Raw genomic sequence first — 16,232 nt, 5'->3', positions numbered from 1 at the left:
CCCCAAAAGAAGGACCAGAGAAGTTTCCAACACAGCTCGTGGGATGACAGAACCCACATTCGACCCAGGGATGTCTACCTCAAAACAAACCTCAACTGTTCGTGACTCCTCCCTGGTCACCCTACTTAGTGTTGAAGTCCCTTCCACACACACACACCTTTATCATCTTTCACTTTCTTCCAAGTGCTTGACTGACTTAATTTTGTTTATTTTTAGCCTCCCCACTATAATGAAAGCCCCATGAGGGCAAGAATTTAGGGCTGATTCTGAAGCATCCAGAACAGTGCTCAGTATACAGCAGGCACTCAATAATTGCTTTTCCCTGGTTCTAGTTGATGCTCTCTCCTAAGAAAAGGTCCAAAATTTCAGGCAGAAGCAATGACGATGCAAGATAAGAGAGGCCCAGGCAGCTCCTTGCTCTTTGGGATTTGAATACTCTGCATCAAAGAAGGCAGTAGAAGGAAGCTATTCTTGTTTATATTCGGGCCTAGACCTGGAGCTGGGCACACAGTGTAAGCAGCATGAAGATAATTTCGAAGAAGATCCTGGGTCTGAGTTAGAGGTTTGGGGACTAAATGTCTATACAGCTCCAGTGCTTCTCATTAGAGAGTGATTTTGTGCCCACCCACACCCAGGATGCCTGGCAATGTCTGGAGATATTTTTAGTTATCATAACTGGGATCTAGTGGGTAGAGGCAATGGGTGCTACTAAATATCCCACAATTCACTGGACAGTCCCACAACAAAGAATCATCTGGCCCACAGTGTCCATAGTCCCAAGGCTGAAATCCTGCTGTCTGCGTCAGGAGTTCCAAGCATGAGAGAACATTTCTGCTTCTGAGTGTGGTGGGCATTTTCAGGAATCACTTGAAGCCTCTGTGGAAGTGGAAGCCTGTCCTTTGCAAAGGGAATCCAGGCCATGCTGCTGGGATAATCACAGGTCTTGTTTTCAGAAAGTAATTGCCTCCCATTATTGCAGGGATATTACATAAACTGCCAACCAATTCTGAGAAGCCCACAAATAAATTGTACAGAACACAAAATGGCACCCTCTGAAAAAAAATGATTTTTAGGTACAGCCTTGAAGTTGTGCCCTAGAAGTTTCAAGCCAACTCTACCCTAAAGAGCTAGAGCATGCAGAAGCCCAGTGAGCCACCGTGGGAGTGGCTCCAAACCTGTATGCAATGGAGCCTGGGCTAAGGTCCCATATGAGAGTCAGCTGTTGTTCAGGAACTGCAGCCACTCTTGTAATATAATACTGTGTCTGTGGTCATGGCTGTGTGATCCCAAATGTCTGAAGGAATAGCAGGAAATTAAGTTGATGTTAGGCATTTCCAAATATCTAAGTGCTTGACATTTACGGGAAAAAAGAGACTAAATTGCATTTTCCATTAAATTTTGCAGTGCATAGATTTTTCTAGCTAACTAAAACAGAGAGGAAGTATTTGGAGTGATTTGCTACATTTAGGACAATGTCCAGAATCACCATATACGAATACCCAAAACACTGATAAATAAGACCCAGCGACACCAGAGTAATCAATCTGCAAACCAGGGTGGGGACTGAGGTGGGGGTATCTCAATGAGATTAGATACCTACAATGCGTTGATGTGCCTCCTAAATTATTTAAGTATTTATATTTATAGAAACGCTAGACTCAAACCTTAATTTTTCCTAGGCTGTTTCAAACCGTCAAATGTAAGGACAATCATATTTGTGTTTTATTTTGCCTTGTATGGTAAAGAAAGTTGTTGTGTGTGGATGTGGCTGTTTTTATAAGGACTCTGTACCCTCCGCCATGCTGTGCTCTGTTGGTGTTCCAAGCCACAGTGTTGGCTGATTGAAAAGGTCTCTACTTCCGCACTGCTCACTCCCCAAGCATCCTAGAGTGTGCTTTTACATTCCCATCATTCTGTTCCTACTCCTTTGTGAAGTCACTCCTGTCTGATCTCTCTTACTGCAAGAAGAGAAGCAGGGAGAAGGAAGCCTGAGGAATGTTTGGCTCTCAGGAGACAAAATGTGCAGGAAAATGGAATGGGATCCCTGAGGGAGGAAGGACATTGCAGGGTAAAGAGGACAGAGTCCTCAGGTCCAATCTAAGACAATGGGAAGTGAACCAGGAAGGGATACACAGCAGATGATCTGGAAGTCTTAGGTAGATTTAGGATAGAAGTAGGTGTCTGGAACAAGGAGCCTTAATGGGTGTCTGTAGCTGAACCCTTGGTGAGGAGGGAGCTACTGGGCCACGAGAATTTTTGCATCATTGGCTTATAATCCAATTCCTTCCTGCTTGCTTCTCATGCCCATTCATTCTGCATTTGACATTGAAGACCACTGCCTCCTTCCCAAATACACCGACTGCTCATTGACTTGTTTCTTAATGCTTCTTTCTCTCCCTCATTTGTGGGCTATCCTTCTTCTTCCTTTCTTCCCCTAAGAATAATTTATATTTTACTGTCTTCATTCCTATGATTGTTTTCCTTAAGGATTATATTTGATATCAAAATCGCCTCTACAATTTCTCATCAATATCAACTGTGATAATTAATGACTTTCAGGAAAAACAGTTTTGCACGTCAAGCTACTTGCTGAATTATTACAAACTGGTATTCCACCATCAACTTGAACTGAATATGTCCAAGCCAAAGTAAATCACCATGCTCTACTTCAAAACATTCCCCCTCCTCTTATCTCTCAGATTTCTGTCCACCTTACCAAATTATCTTAGTTGAAAATCATTCACAGTTTAGTACCAGTTGGCAAGCAATTTTATGCTATGGCACAATAACAACATCAAAGAAAATCTATCCCTATGTTTTGATTCACTATTCACACTTCTGGAAATATAACCCAAAGAGTAAATACAAATTATAAAAAAATGCTACATACATAGAATTATTTTTGATGTAGAGGTGGCAACTAACATATTTCAAATTTGAGACGTCACTAAGTAAATACATGGGGAAATGTGTGCTAACATAAAAATAGAAAAGCAAGATAGACATTTGTGCTTATGATGATTAAAACAGAATATAATATGCATATAAAAGGATTAAAAATCCACTAATATTTATAGTTTAAAGGTATGTATCCACATTTCTTTTTAACTGTATGTTATTTAAACTGAATTACACCTATTTAAAAGGGAAACTTCATCATCTTTGATGCCTCTTTTTTGTTTGGCTGCTAATTTTACATGTTAACTCCTCACACATCAATTATATCCTTTATTTCCTTTTCGTTTTTACTGTCCCACCTTTGTTCAACCCCTGATGATATTGATTCACTGAATGATTTTGATTTTCATTCCCTCCCAGGCTTTCTCCATTTCCTTCCTGTGTTGTTAGACAGCCCAAAAGAACGCGTTCCAACCAGAGGGATCTGTGGCATTGTTCTGATGAATAAAATATTGGCAGAAACTGGCTGTTAAATTCTAGGAGCACTACCACTTTTCAGAGGATGAAAGAGCATGAAGGTGACTTTCCTCCAAGGATGGTGGAAGAAAAAGTTGACAGAGCCTGGGTTCCTGGCAGCATCGTTGCGGAAGCTGCTTCCGACCCTCTTTTTGTAGGAAAAAAGTAACCTTTTGAGCTACAGTTTGTTGTCTGTTACTTGTAGCCGAATGCATTGCCAATGAACATCTTGTCTCACTGCCTCCCTGCTTATAGCCTCACACTGTTCACTTCAGCTTACACTTTTATAAGGGTAAAAGAAGAAAGACCAGCAAATAGTACTAAATAAACATTGACAATAAAAGCAAAAAACAGCTGGCAGGCAAAAATAATGTGGAAGTTCAAAAATTACAAAATGCATGTAAAAAAAATTGTTTTTGAGATGGAGCTTGCTCTGTTGCCCAGGCTGGAGTGCAGTAGCAAGATCTCAGCTCACTGCAACCTCTCCCTCCTGAGTTCAAGTAATTCTCATGCTTCAGCCTCCCAAGTAGCTGGGATTGCAGGTGTGTACCACCACACCCAGCTAATTCTATTTTTGTATTTTGTTTTTAGTAGAGATAGACTTTACCATGTTGGCCAGGCTGGTCTCTAACTGACCTCAGGTGATCTGCCCACCTCAGCCTTCCAAAGTGCTGGGATTACAGGTGTGAGCCACCACGCCTGGCCAAAAAAAAATGCTTAAAGAGTTGTGTAGGTCCATTTAGTAAATGGTTAAAGAAGTTCTGCACATCAATAGTGACTTAGGGCATCACTACTAAAACCACAGTATAGTGTAATAATGAAGTCTCCCCAAAATATGCATTCAGATTTTGTCTACAGTAGATACAATAGTGAGCCAAACATATAAGACCCCCACTCTCATGGAGCTTAGAATTGGACTGGAAGGAAAGTACATGAACAAGATAATTACATGAGTAAGTAATTTAAACCTTGCTATGAATTATCCAATTAAAGACTGAGTTTTATAAAAGAGAGCCTGGCCCAGTGCATGTATTAGTGGGGTAGGGGGCAGGTAAGGAAGTCCTCCTTGGGAAAATGCTAGATGTATAAACCTGCTCTGTCAGAAAAAGGAACAGAGGAGGAGGAAGGGAGACAGCAACAGCATTTGGGGAAAGTTAAGGCATATACACAGGTCCTGCGGCAAGGGGACAGATACTGAGCTGGAGTGCCTTAAAGAAGGTCAGGTAGCTCACCCCTGTAAGTGTAAATTTGTTCCAACTTATCAAGAAAAGATGAAATGGTGTTCATTGCATTCTGCTTACGAAGAAACTAAAAGTATGCAATTGAGTTGCTAAACATTTCCACTTGGAAAAATAAAATCAAACTAGTTTATGGCTGAAAATAGTAACTGTAATTTTGCATAAAGTCATTCTAGACATATTTTTAAGCATCTAGTAATTACCAGGAAATATGCTTTGGAGAGCTCAAATAAATAATGAAGGAACTGAGGTAAACAAACAATTCCAGTTAAGCATAATGAGCACTCTGATAGAGGGGTCATCAAAGGCTATGGGGACACTGAGAAAGTGAAAAATTAATTCACTTGGTGTTGAATTATCTTGAAAATTCATCATTTGCCAAATGATACCAAACAAACTGTGACTGAATATGAACATAAACCAGAAAATCTAGATCTGACAAATCTCCAAAGGTAGCAGAATTGTTTAATGGACTTAAAAGTACACAAGCCTATCTCAAAAGCAACTCTGTGAATTAAACCACCCTCACTAGGCTTGGGCAATCATTCACATAACTAGATTTGAGGATAATTGAATTTCAGAATATGTATTCAAGATTATTTTAAATGAAAGAAAACACTGAATTAAACCTGATTATACACACAAGTCAGGGTTGAATATAAAGGTAGAAAGAGCCAATGTAAGTTTAATTTGTTCTTCTGTTAAAATACAAATAAATACATATTTTTTAATAGTAAGCACTACAATTAGCCTTTTCATTCGTCATAGTGTATTAGATTATAGATAAAATAGAAGCCAGAGACTTGGTTCTTTGCACTGGCTCTGCCAATAAGCAGCTGTATTAAGACAGAGTCACATGATTTCTCTAATTCCCAATCTCCTTATTATAAAAGATGATAATTTCATTGGTAGTATCCTATAATTCTAAAATAGTTACTCCAGAAAAATCATACACCACTATATTATTTTCACTGAATTCAATATTGGCTAACTGCAATTGTAAAAACTCAGGAGACTACAAAGCCATTTCACCAATAATTTGCCAGGCCACAATACATCAGAATTTGTAAATGACACTTTCAACTTATCAAAGGTGACTGGCAAGGATCTAATGCCGGGTAATTGTGAAGCTACATGAAACTTAATGGTGGCTCTAAAGCACAGTGAAGGATACGTAGTCTCATTAACTAGGAAACCATACTGAGAAGTCAGGTACAAAACTTCCAATGAAATCTATGCCTTTCTCTTAGATACAGGAAAGAAACAAACAAACAATACAACAACAACAAAAAAACAAAATTTAACAAACATAGTATCAAATTTCCTTATACATTATTATAAGGATGAATGAAACTTGTGTATACTGTTTCTGTTATAGAATACATTTTTGGAAATCTCAATCATTTTTACCTAAAGTGATTGACAAAGTTTCTGAAAGCAAATGAGTTCCAATATGTGTGCGAATGAGGAATCTGATAATTTTAAAAAATTGGATTTGGTTTTGACACTGGATCGAAAAAGTGACACACTAATTAAATGCAGTGCTACATAATAATTCTAAGTGTAATTGCGGTATAATTTTTCTGACATGTATTTACAATCCATCTCCATCATAATTATTATGCACAGATTATGTTACTTTGTTTTTTAAGTTCTCCACTCTCTCCTTGAAGTGCAAGCTTTTCAAATATGTGATCATTTAAAAATATATGGTGCCAACGATACCTATCTTATCACAGGATTCATTATACGAATAATAACAATACTAATATTTATGCTAATGCCTAATGTTCTGGAAGTCAACCTTGTATTACTTTTCAGCTCAATTTATAAAAGTAAGAACATTGGGGAAGGAGGATCATTTTGTAATTTTTCTGTAAAACAAAAGAGTCTCTCCTGTTCTTTCCTATGCCATCCATCTCTTCTCTGACTAGTGACAGGTAGGCTTGTATACTTCTAAGTTCATTTGACATGACACAACAGTTTTGACAAATGTGAATGAGGTGCCTCCTGCAGTTTTTAATGGGAAGGAGCATCCATACCACACATGTTTTCAAGGAAAATGGCCCCAGCCTTCAAACCCAAAAACGCTGGTGGACAAACACAGCTGTGGGTCAGCTCACCTCTTTCCCTATCCAGACTGCATACCCTCTTCGTTAAGTATCCTATTAATGATGTGATACAAGGAAATGCAACATTATTTGACAAGACTAAAACAAAATTAATGTATGGAATTACATATTTAACAGAAAGATGAAAAATAGTTACATGTAAAGATGTGTTGAGTTCTGTGATGGTTATTGTTACATATCCACTAGGTTGGACTATGGTGCCAAGTTGTTGGGTGAAATGTCAGCTTAATATTGCTGTGAAGGTATTTTTAGATGTAATTAGCATGTATAATCCCTTGACTTTGAGTAGAGCAGATTGCCCCCTACCCTATACTGTAGGCGGGCCTCACCCAATCAGTTGAAGACCTAAAGAGCAAAAAACAGGTTTCTTGAGGAAGAAGAAAGTCAGCTTTCAGACTGCAGCAGAAAAATTCTACTGGAGTTTCCAGCCTTCAAACTGGAGCCTGCAACAGCAGGTCTGACTTGAATCTGCAGCCTGCCAATTGCTCCGTAGATTTCAGACTTATCAGGCCTTACAATCACTCTCTCACTCTATCTACGTGTGTGTGTATATGTGTACAAGACTGCAGCAGAAAAATTCTACTAGAGTGTCCAGCCTTCAGACTGGAGACTGCAACAGCAACTCTGACCTGAATCTCCAGCCTGCCAATTGCTCTGTAGATTTCAGACTTACCAGGCCTTACAATCATTCTCTCTTAATCTGTGTGTGTGTATGTGTGTGTGTCTGTTTGTGTACATGTATATGTATATACATGTTTGTGTGTATAGAATATATATTTATGTATGTGTTCTATTGTTTCTCTTTTTTCTGGAGAACCCTAATATTAATTTATTCAGAACATTAATAGTTATTCTTTTTGAAAAACACTTTTTTGTTGTATATTTGACATTGATAGTCTGTACCAACCCTTGGCAAGTTATTACAAATTTCATGCTTTTAATGTGATTTTAAGTTAATGGTATCTGTTTGTCTCCCATCCTATGGAATATTACACACACAGAGTTCAGTCATTTTGTATGAATATAGTAGCATAAGTATATATTTATATCATATATATTTATTGTATACATATTATATGTATTTACATATTATACTCTCATGTGTTATGATGACAAAAATTTTTAGAAGTACAATGTATATTACAAAATTTTCAATTGTAGGACTTGTTTTAGATCCATTTAAACCTTAAGAAATAGTTCTTCTTAATAAATATTACTAGCTTCATACGGGGAAACATATTTAAAAATACTTTTATAGGCAGCTAATAAATTATAATAACTTCATTTTTAGATCAAAGTTATATTCTTTAAAATCATAAATGGCACATTGAAAATAACATTTTTTAATCTAACAGATAGATATTAAAATATTGAAATTACAGGTCTTAAATTGTTTTTTAATTACACACAACAATTTTGAAATGGGCATCCTTCAGAAAGATAAGACCCTTCCAGTGATAGGCTGAGAACAAAGGGTACTTACTAACTGCAGAGTCATAGGAGGTCGAGTTGTGCTCGCCTCTCATGAAGGGGTACGGAGACAGGTAAGCGTGTGTGCAGTTCTTGGATGGTGGCTGATTGGCTAGGAAGGATAGCAAAACAATGGCACTTGTTATTGAAAAGCTCAGTGATGATTCATCCCTAATGGAACAGAAATACAGAGCACAAAGGTTACACAAGCAAAATAAAACTACTGGTTCCATCAACAAATTCAGAGAATTGCTCTGAGGAGGAAAGCCTTCTAGGAAACTCATATCAAGATGCACATGAGACTTGGAAGGTGGATTCATCCAGAACATCTAGCTACATGACATAATTCAATGGAAAAAATGAAAATGCCCTTTATATCAACTAACAATTTAAAATACCACATTCTATATATTTTCACATGCTCTCTGGTACCTAACAGTGTCTAGCACACAGTAGGGATTAAAAATAATTGTTTTAAAAATCTAATACACTTAAGTTTAACCTTGATTAGTTCGAATTAATAAAAAAAATTCTTCTATATCCATTTTATTTTAGGGAAAGAATGCAGATGATAGGTCATACAAATTAATAATTCAAATAATTTTTAGTATTTGAAAACATCACAACATGGAACTTTTACATTGTCTGAAAATTTAAAAATTTTGTATGTACACTTTAAGGTGGACAGAAATATTGAAATATTCTTTCTTTCTGTAAGTCTTTAGTAAAATCTTCCTCTTGCACAGTTTGACTTACTTCCCTTTACCAAAGTCTAAATAATTTCCACTGGCAAGTTGTATGCTTATTCTCCTGTCCCAAAACCCACTGTAAGATAGTCTATCAAGTAGTTGCCTCAAAAGGCTCCTTCATCACTACTTTGTTCCTTATATATATGCCAACTTAAACACCAGCTTGTTTAAGTCTTCAGGGACCTTCTATTTTTATTAAATATTCCATAATACTGGCTATTGTGTAAATACCACACTTTGATTTTTGATAAGAAGGCTAATAATTTCAATTTTCAATAAGCTTTAGGCTAATAAGCAGTTCTTTCATTGTTGACTACAATGAAATAAGTGCTAGCTATTTTCAATAAATTGATTTTCAAAGATTAATTCAATATAAAAATACAGTTGAAGGAATGCATTATAGTTTTTTAAAGTTATGTTACTTTAAAAAAGAACTTTAAAGTTTCAATGAGAACACAAACATCAAAGGCAAGGCATTTCTTGATAGTGCTGACAAACTTGGTTAAAGCCCAAATAATATACGCTTTCATCTGCCATTGCTGGTAATTAAGTTTCATTACTTAAAAAAAGATACTGTTAACTTTGAAGCTATGAAGCTATGAATATGAAATAATACATGTCTATTTATGGATTTTTACATTTGAGATTTCAAGGGCTGATAGCAAAAAATCTCATTTATTTGCAACACAGTATGCATAGACACTTGAAAAAATGCTATAGACAATATCCATTCCATTTGTTAGAGTTAGTATATTCTAAATAGGAGCAGAGAAACAGTGGATAATTCAGTTTTGCCATAAATATTTGGACTCCTGTTTTAAGCTAGAAGATAAAATAATTATTCCTATAGCCATGTCTACTTACTGAAAAGGAATCTCTACATGAACCTTTTAAAAGCATCTAATTGAGATTTTATGACTCACATCCAGTCCTCTAGAAGTGATATATACTCTGTAAGAAACTATTCATTTTTATTTTAGAGACAAGAGGGAAAATAAAGCTAAATTGTACTTACTATACCAGAACTTCCAAATATTGGAGTCATTCTCTTCCACAATCCCATTAAACCAACATCTCCAGAAGAACCCTTCATGGTGAAAAGTGACATTCTCTATCTGCACAGAACAAAATGAAGTAACTTACCATCAATACAAGAAATATAATCAAAATCATTACATTCAGTAAATTTTTAAAGACATGTATTTTATCCCAAATAACGATGCTTAGTAGCTTTCTACATATCTCTTCTATGAGGAAATAGACACTCCACTACGATTCTCTGATTTCAAGAGGATACAAAAGACTATCTTCGTAACTACCATGTGCATCACTATTTTGAAGAAAGACTCACATTCTGTTCACCTGAACATCTCCCCACTTCAGTTGCAAGAAGCCAATAATCCGATCCAAAAGCCACCAAAAAGAGTAAAACCCCCAAAGCACCAAAGAGAGCCCCAAAGAAGATGGCGATATTTAGTCTCATTTTCAATTCACTGGTTTCCTTTAAATTAAACGCAAAATTTTAAAATGGTAAGACACCTAGCTTCTCAGAAACAACAAAATAATAATAATAATTTTGAGTCCAGAGAATTTTCTTGAGAAGGCTGCCCTAGCTCATGTTTTGGTGGCTTCTCGCTCACGCCTCGCTGGTAGATTTGTATTCGCTTTGCTCTCCCCTGGAGGGACTCCAGCCCAGCAGCTGAGAATTGCTGGCTATTTTAAGAAAGTGATTGAGGAGCTGTCGTTCTCCCCTGGGTATCAAAAAATAGCTGACCTTCCACTGACTATAGTGAGAAGTATCAGGAGCTGGCTCAGATTATCATTATTGCATTTGGGTAATCCACAGAAGTAGAAAGAAGATGGAATGGCTATGAAGTCATTGAAAGGACTGGTCCAAATCTCAAGTGTCTGAACAAGCTCCTGTTAGTCTAGAATGTCCGTTACAATTCCAAAGGTACTTAGGACTCTTTGAAGATATATAAATCACAGATATAAAGAACCACAAAGACCAATCTTGAATACAATTGAAGTTGTAATTAACTTAATTCCTTTTGGACATTTTTTTTTGTGGTAGAAAATAAGGTTTTGGTCAAATACTCTAACATAACACAGTACAGTTCAGGTTTATAATCTAAACATTCAGATGTATACTTAAAAGGTCAAGAATGTCCATGGTAACATAATTCCTGAAAGTATAAAGAACAGCTTTTATGCAGCATACACCGGTGACATAAAAACAACACTTTCTGCAGCAGCCTCCTGAGTGTTATGCAAGTTATTCCAAATAATTATCCCCAGAGTGGACTGATGAAGGAAGTCTCAAAAATATATTACTTCCTGAATAAAGATGAAAGAACCTGATCTACTTATTTTTCCTTCATTTTAAATTATCTAACTTCCTTGAAAGATGAATCATACTTTACTCTACAGACCCCCTAATAGCAATGAATCTACACTTTCTTCAAGTATTGACTCTTTACAGCTTATTTGTTTGTTTTGCTTTTATGTCTGATACACCAAAGGAGAGCATTTTTCGAAGTATCTGTGTTCATTTAAAATCTTGCATCTTTCCTTTGGTTATTGTTTTTATATTCTCAACAATAATCTGGACCACTTAATCTTCCAAGGAGGCATCTCAACTCTACCAGCTTTCTTCACCCCTTCTTTTGTGTGGCATGAGATAGATCTTTACAATAGATACTGTGAGGAGAAAAATACCCTCAATAAAGATGAAGGGCCCTGGTAGGCTGTAGCTATAGGCAATCGAAGGAATTCAAAAGCTATGAATAAGGCTGGGTTGGTAGCTCATGCCTGTAATCCCAGTACTTTGGGAGGCCAAGGTGAGTGGAGTTCAGGAGTTTGAGACCAGACTGGCCAATGTGGTGAAACCCCATCTTTACTAAAAATGCAAAAAAAAAAAAAAAAAAAAAAAGCTGGGCATGGTGGCAGACCCCTGTAATCTCAGCTACTCAGGAGGCTGAGACTGGGGAAACATTTGAACACTGGAGGTAGAGGCTGCAGTGAGCCAAGACTGCGCCACTGCACTAAGACAACAAGAGCAAAAGTCTTTCAAAAAAAAGAAAAATAATGAATAAGATTCTAAGCCATATAGAATGTTACACAATCACTAACTATGAGGATTTAAGTTGAGGGTTCATCTGAGCTGATCACTCATCTGATGCTTAAATATTTTTATAAGACTTCCCACACCATCAAGCTATGACATTTCTAGCCTGTGGCATTTAAGGACATCAGTAAATGCCATAACAGCTCTGCCTGATTTTCTGCCAAAAGCTGCATCCTAGGAGTTTGCAGATTATTTATTCTATTCTGTACTCTGAGATTGTGCAGCACAATCAGTCCTCTGTTGTGTCACAGAACATTCTGATATTTTGAAGGTAGCCCTCATCTCATGCCTCATCAGTCACAGTCCTCACCCAACCCTACAGAGAAGTCTTCTTTTTTCTAAGCTAAACACTCTATTCCTTTAAACACCCTTTAGATTGGTACAACTCCAAACCTTCTCCTCTCTGCTCTGGTTCTTTCCTACAATTTTCAAGTGCTCTATTGAAGTGAGCCATAGCAAAATATTCTAGGTATATTCTAGCAGTTTAATACAACCACAGTTCTTATCTGGATGCTGTACCAAAAGTAATAATGACCTCACAATGATGTTTATTCATGCCCTAATCCTAATCCGTGAATATGTTACTTTACACGGAAATATCCTGGATTATACAAGTGGTCTCAATTTTATTACATGAAACCTTACATGGAAAGCAGGGAACCAGTCCTGACAAAGTGGCCAGAGAGAGAACTATGACCACAGCAAAAGGGGTAGACAGTTGCTGGTTTGAAGATGAAGGAAGGGGACCACAAGCCCCTTGAACCTTCTCCCCTTGAGCCTTCAGGAAGGAATGCAACCCTGTCCACAAATTTGAGCTCAGTGAGATCCCTGTGGAATTTATGACTTCTGGATCTGTAGGATAGCAAATCTATGTTGTTTTAAGCCACTAATTTTGGGGCAATTTTCTACAGTAGCAATATAAACTAAATACAGATGCTATTCTATAATTAATGCCATATTAGAGCAAAGTAAATTTTCTGCAGGGAGGAGAATACATCTTCAGAAAGTACTTACTGTGAACTTCTGAGGGTCCAGGCATTTTATCAGATATCAAGATTATGATATATAGGCCTTGACTTTGAGGAGTTCATGAGCTAGTGGGAAAAAAAGAGGTCTGTTAGAACAAAATACACGGGGGTTTAATAATGAGTTCTGGTCATCCTGTACACATTTTACTGCTCTCCCACATGCCCCCCCCACCCCGGACTAGTGTAGTTGTGGTTGCTGTGGTTGCACACTTGTGGTTGTAGGTGACACTATTGTTGTCTGGAATGAAGGAGAAATCTGCTGGATAGGAATATTTTATTTATTTTACTTATATTTCAATGGTTTATGGTTAAAATTCCATTCATTAATATTAAATCTTTAACGCACACACATACACAAAAGTAGATTTTTTTAAATTAGTAGACAAGAGTATTAGACTTTGTTGTTACTATTTATCACAATTTTTGTCTTTGTCAGAGAAAAGGATCATCTTTCTGAACTAGTTTCATCAATGAATAACATTTTCTCACCATTTTTGGTTTATCCAAAAATACATAAGCATCATCATAAAAATGTTACTAGTGGGATTGTAGGACAGGGCAGAGTCCAGATAAATGCCACGAAAGATCATTCTCCAGGGGAGCATTCCCTCAGGAAATAGGTATGTTTTTTCAATATATTAAATCAGTCATTAATTTAATTAACATCAGAATTTCCAGTCATTCATATGTGTGCATCTATTGAGAAAAATATCACAGAATACTTTTGCTATCATAAAACTGAGCCATTTTAGCTTGATAATTCTCAATACTTAGCATAGGGCTTGGCACAGAACAGGCACTGAAATAAAACAGAAATCAATTTGTGGTAGGAGTCTTGGCTGAGATGCAAATACATGACCTCCTGAGCAATCCAACTGACAATCTACCCCCAAAAGAAACTGCTAATCTTGCCCAGCTTGGTCCTTGTTAAGCTCTGGAGTGCTGGATTTTAGCAGGGTGCATGTTTCCTGTACAGATGTTTGCAAATCATCTTTTAAAAAATACTTATTAGACTTCTGCTAACGAAGAAACGAAATGGAGCTTACCATCAAGGGGGCAAAACGTGTCTTTCTTCTTCAGAAAATTGGACATTCGCCTGTCACTTGAAACTCTTCTAATTTTCCATGATTCCTAAGGAATTTTAATAGCTATTCAGCGTTGCTTCCCCAAGTTATGTCAGCAGCCTAAGAAAATGTCCATACACTGGGAAGGAAGGCTGTTAAGCAGCTGTGGTGTTCTTTACAAATTTACAAATTGAGACACAGGTTCTCTCTTCCCTTTCTCTTCTTCTAATGAAAGTCAAGGAAATGAGGGGAGACAGGCCTGGCTGAGCTCCAACCTCAACTCCTAATAATCCTATAATAAAGTAGCTTCACTGCTAGTCTATATATCTATCCCTTATGGGAATATTAATTCTATCTTTATATTGATAAGGTTATCACACTGAGTGATATGGTTTGGATTTGTGTCCCCACCCAAATCTCTTGTCAAACTGGAAGAGGGACATGGTGGGAGGTGATTGGATTATGGGGATAGATTTTCCCCTTGCTGCTCTCATGATTGTGAGTTCTCACGAGATCTGATGGTTTAAAAGTGTGTAGCACTTCCCGCTTCACTCTTTTTCCTGCCACCTTGTGAAGAAGATGCTTGCTTCCTCCTCACCTTCCATCATGATCGTAAGTTTCCTGAGGCCTCACAGTCATGTTTTCTGTTAAACATACTGAACTTGAGTCAATTAAACCTTTTTTCTTCATAAATTACTCCATCTCAGGTAGTTCTTTACAGCAGTGTGAGAACAGACTAATACACTGAGTCACTAGGGCCACAAGAATAAACATGGTGTCTGAACATCAATCCTGTGGGAGAAGTTGATTGTCAAAAATGTAAACTGCGGTGCCTAATAGTAGCTAACATGCATGAGCCTCTACCATGTGGCAGGCACCATGATGAGTTCTCCAGTACCGTGATCAGTCTTTAGAAGGCAGACTATGAAACAACCAGTGTCTCTGTGGGCGTCCACTATCTTGGGCAGGAATTTTACCACCTGAAGGTCTTCATAGTGGTAGGAGTAAAAGATCTTCTCAGTGACACGAAGAAGGACAAGAGGTAAGCAAGGAGGGATCTCCATGGGGTCCCACTACTAAAGGCAACACATAATAATTTATAGGTAATGACTTTATGTTTATTTCCTCAATGTCACCCCTTTACTTTGTTTAAGACCTTCAACTTGTCCTCCCTGCGCTCCCAAGTCTAAATGAGGAGGCAATGTGGCTGAGTGGGGACTGCGAAGTGATCATCCAAGAGAAGATGAGCCCGGGGAAAAATAATAGGACCTGCCAGTACCAGGTCTGCTCCCCATCTAGATACTCTACTATCCCTCTTTGCCAGTCTTAGAACTGGATTTAGCTTAATTTAGAAAATTTGGAGTTTCCTTTCACTAATGAGTGATCTTGAGCCAACGGCTCAACTCTCTGAGTTTCCGTTTGCTTGTTTGTTTTTTCTTGAGATGGTGTCTTGCTCTGTTGCCCAGACTGGAGTGCAGAGGCACAATCTCAGCTCACTGCAACCTCCCTCTCCTGGGTTCAAGTGATTCTCCCACCTCAGCCTCCCAAGTAGCTGACACTACAGGTGTGCACTACCATATCCAGCTAATTTTTTGGGAGTTTTAGTAGAGACAGGGCTTCACCATGTTGGCCAGGTTGTTCTCCAACTCCTGACCTCAGGTGATCTGCTCACCTTGGCCTCCCAAAGTGCTGGGATTATAGGTGTGAGCCATCTTGCCCAGCAGGTTTCTGTTTTTTGATATGAAAAATGGCAACATTACTTCAGAGGATTATTGGGGGTACTTGGTAAGATGATGTGTATCAAATGAGCTGGTATTTCTATGTATTAGCCTTCTATTCTGCTTTAACTGGAGGTCACAGTTCTGATAAAGAAACTAAAAAACAAATAATGAAACAAAATTTAAAAGCAAAAAACACAATAAAATAAAACTCCCTTTGCTAGCACTGCAAATCTGACTGAAATCTATTTCACCAGATTGATTTCTCACCAGGTGTTCCCAGTATTCCCAC

At 37.6% G+C, this 16,232-nt stretch overlaps 1 protein-coding gene and 1 long non-coding RNA gene across 7 annotated transcripts in view; both read right to left on the bottom strand.

Moving 5' to 3' along the window:
* TMEM182 (transmembrane protein 182) overlaps positions 1 to 16,232 on the bottom strand; it is an 85,697-nt gene that overhangs the window by 45,626 nt on the left and 23,839 nt on the right. For 2 of the 6 annotated variants that reach the window (XM_032255575.1, XM_032255574.1), the window contains exons 2-3: positions 10,019 to 10,118; positions 8,268 to 8,366 (exon numbers count right to left, since the gene is read on the bottom strand). In XM_032255575.1, coding sequence (XP_032111466.1) covers positions 8,268 to 8,366; positions 10,019 to 10,118 — 199 coding nt within the window. Of the gene's footprint in view, positions 1 to 8,267; positions 8,367 to 10,018; positions 10,119 to 10,354; positions 10,686 to 16,232 lie in introns of those variants that run through there. The other 4 variants (XM_032255572.1, XM_032255570.1, XM_032255571.1 and 1 more) reach the window with 4 other exon arrangements.
* Positions 195 to 3,780, bottom strand: LOC116534818. The gene is made up of 2 exons (XR_004261883.1): positions 2,980 to 3,780; positions 195 to 2,947 (listed from the first exon to the last, which is right to left on the bottom strand). It is a non-coding gene; the product is annotated as an uncharacterized LOC116534818 (long non-coding RNA).

This window comes from Sapajus apella, unplaced genomic scaffold (genome assembly GCF_009761245.1).
Source record: "Sapajus apella isolate SASKATOON/1434 unplaced genomic scaffold, GSC_monkey_1.0 scaffold89, whole genome shotgun sequence".
NCBI classification, from domain to species: domain Eukaryota; kingdom Metazoa; phylum Chordata; class Mammalia; order Primates; family Cebidae; genus Sapajus; species Sapajus apella.
The sequence above is the reverse complement of the archived record's forward strand: the minus strand, read 5'-3'. Positions and strand labels throughout refer to the sequence as shown.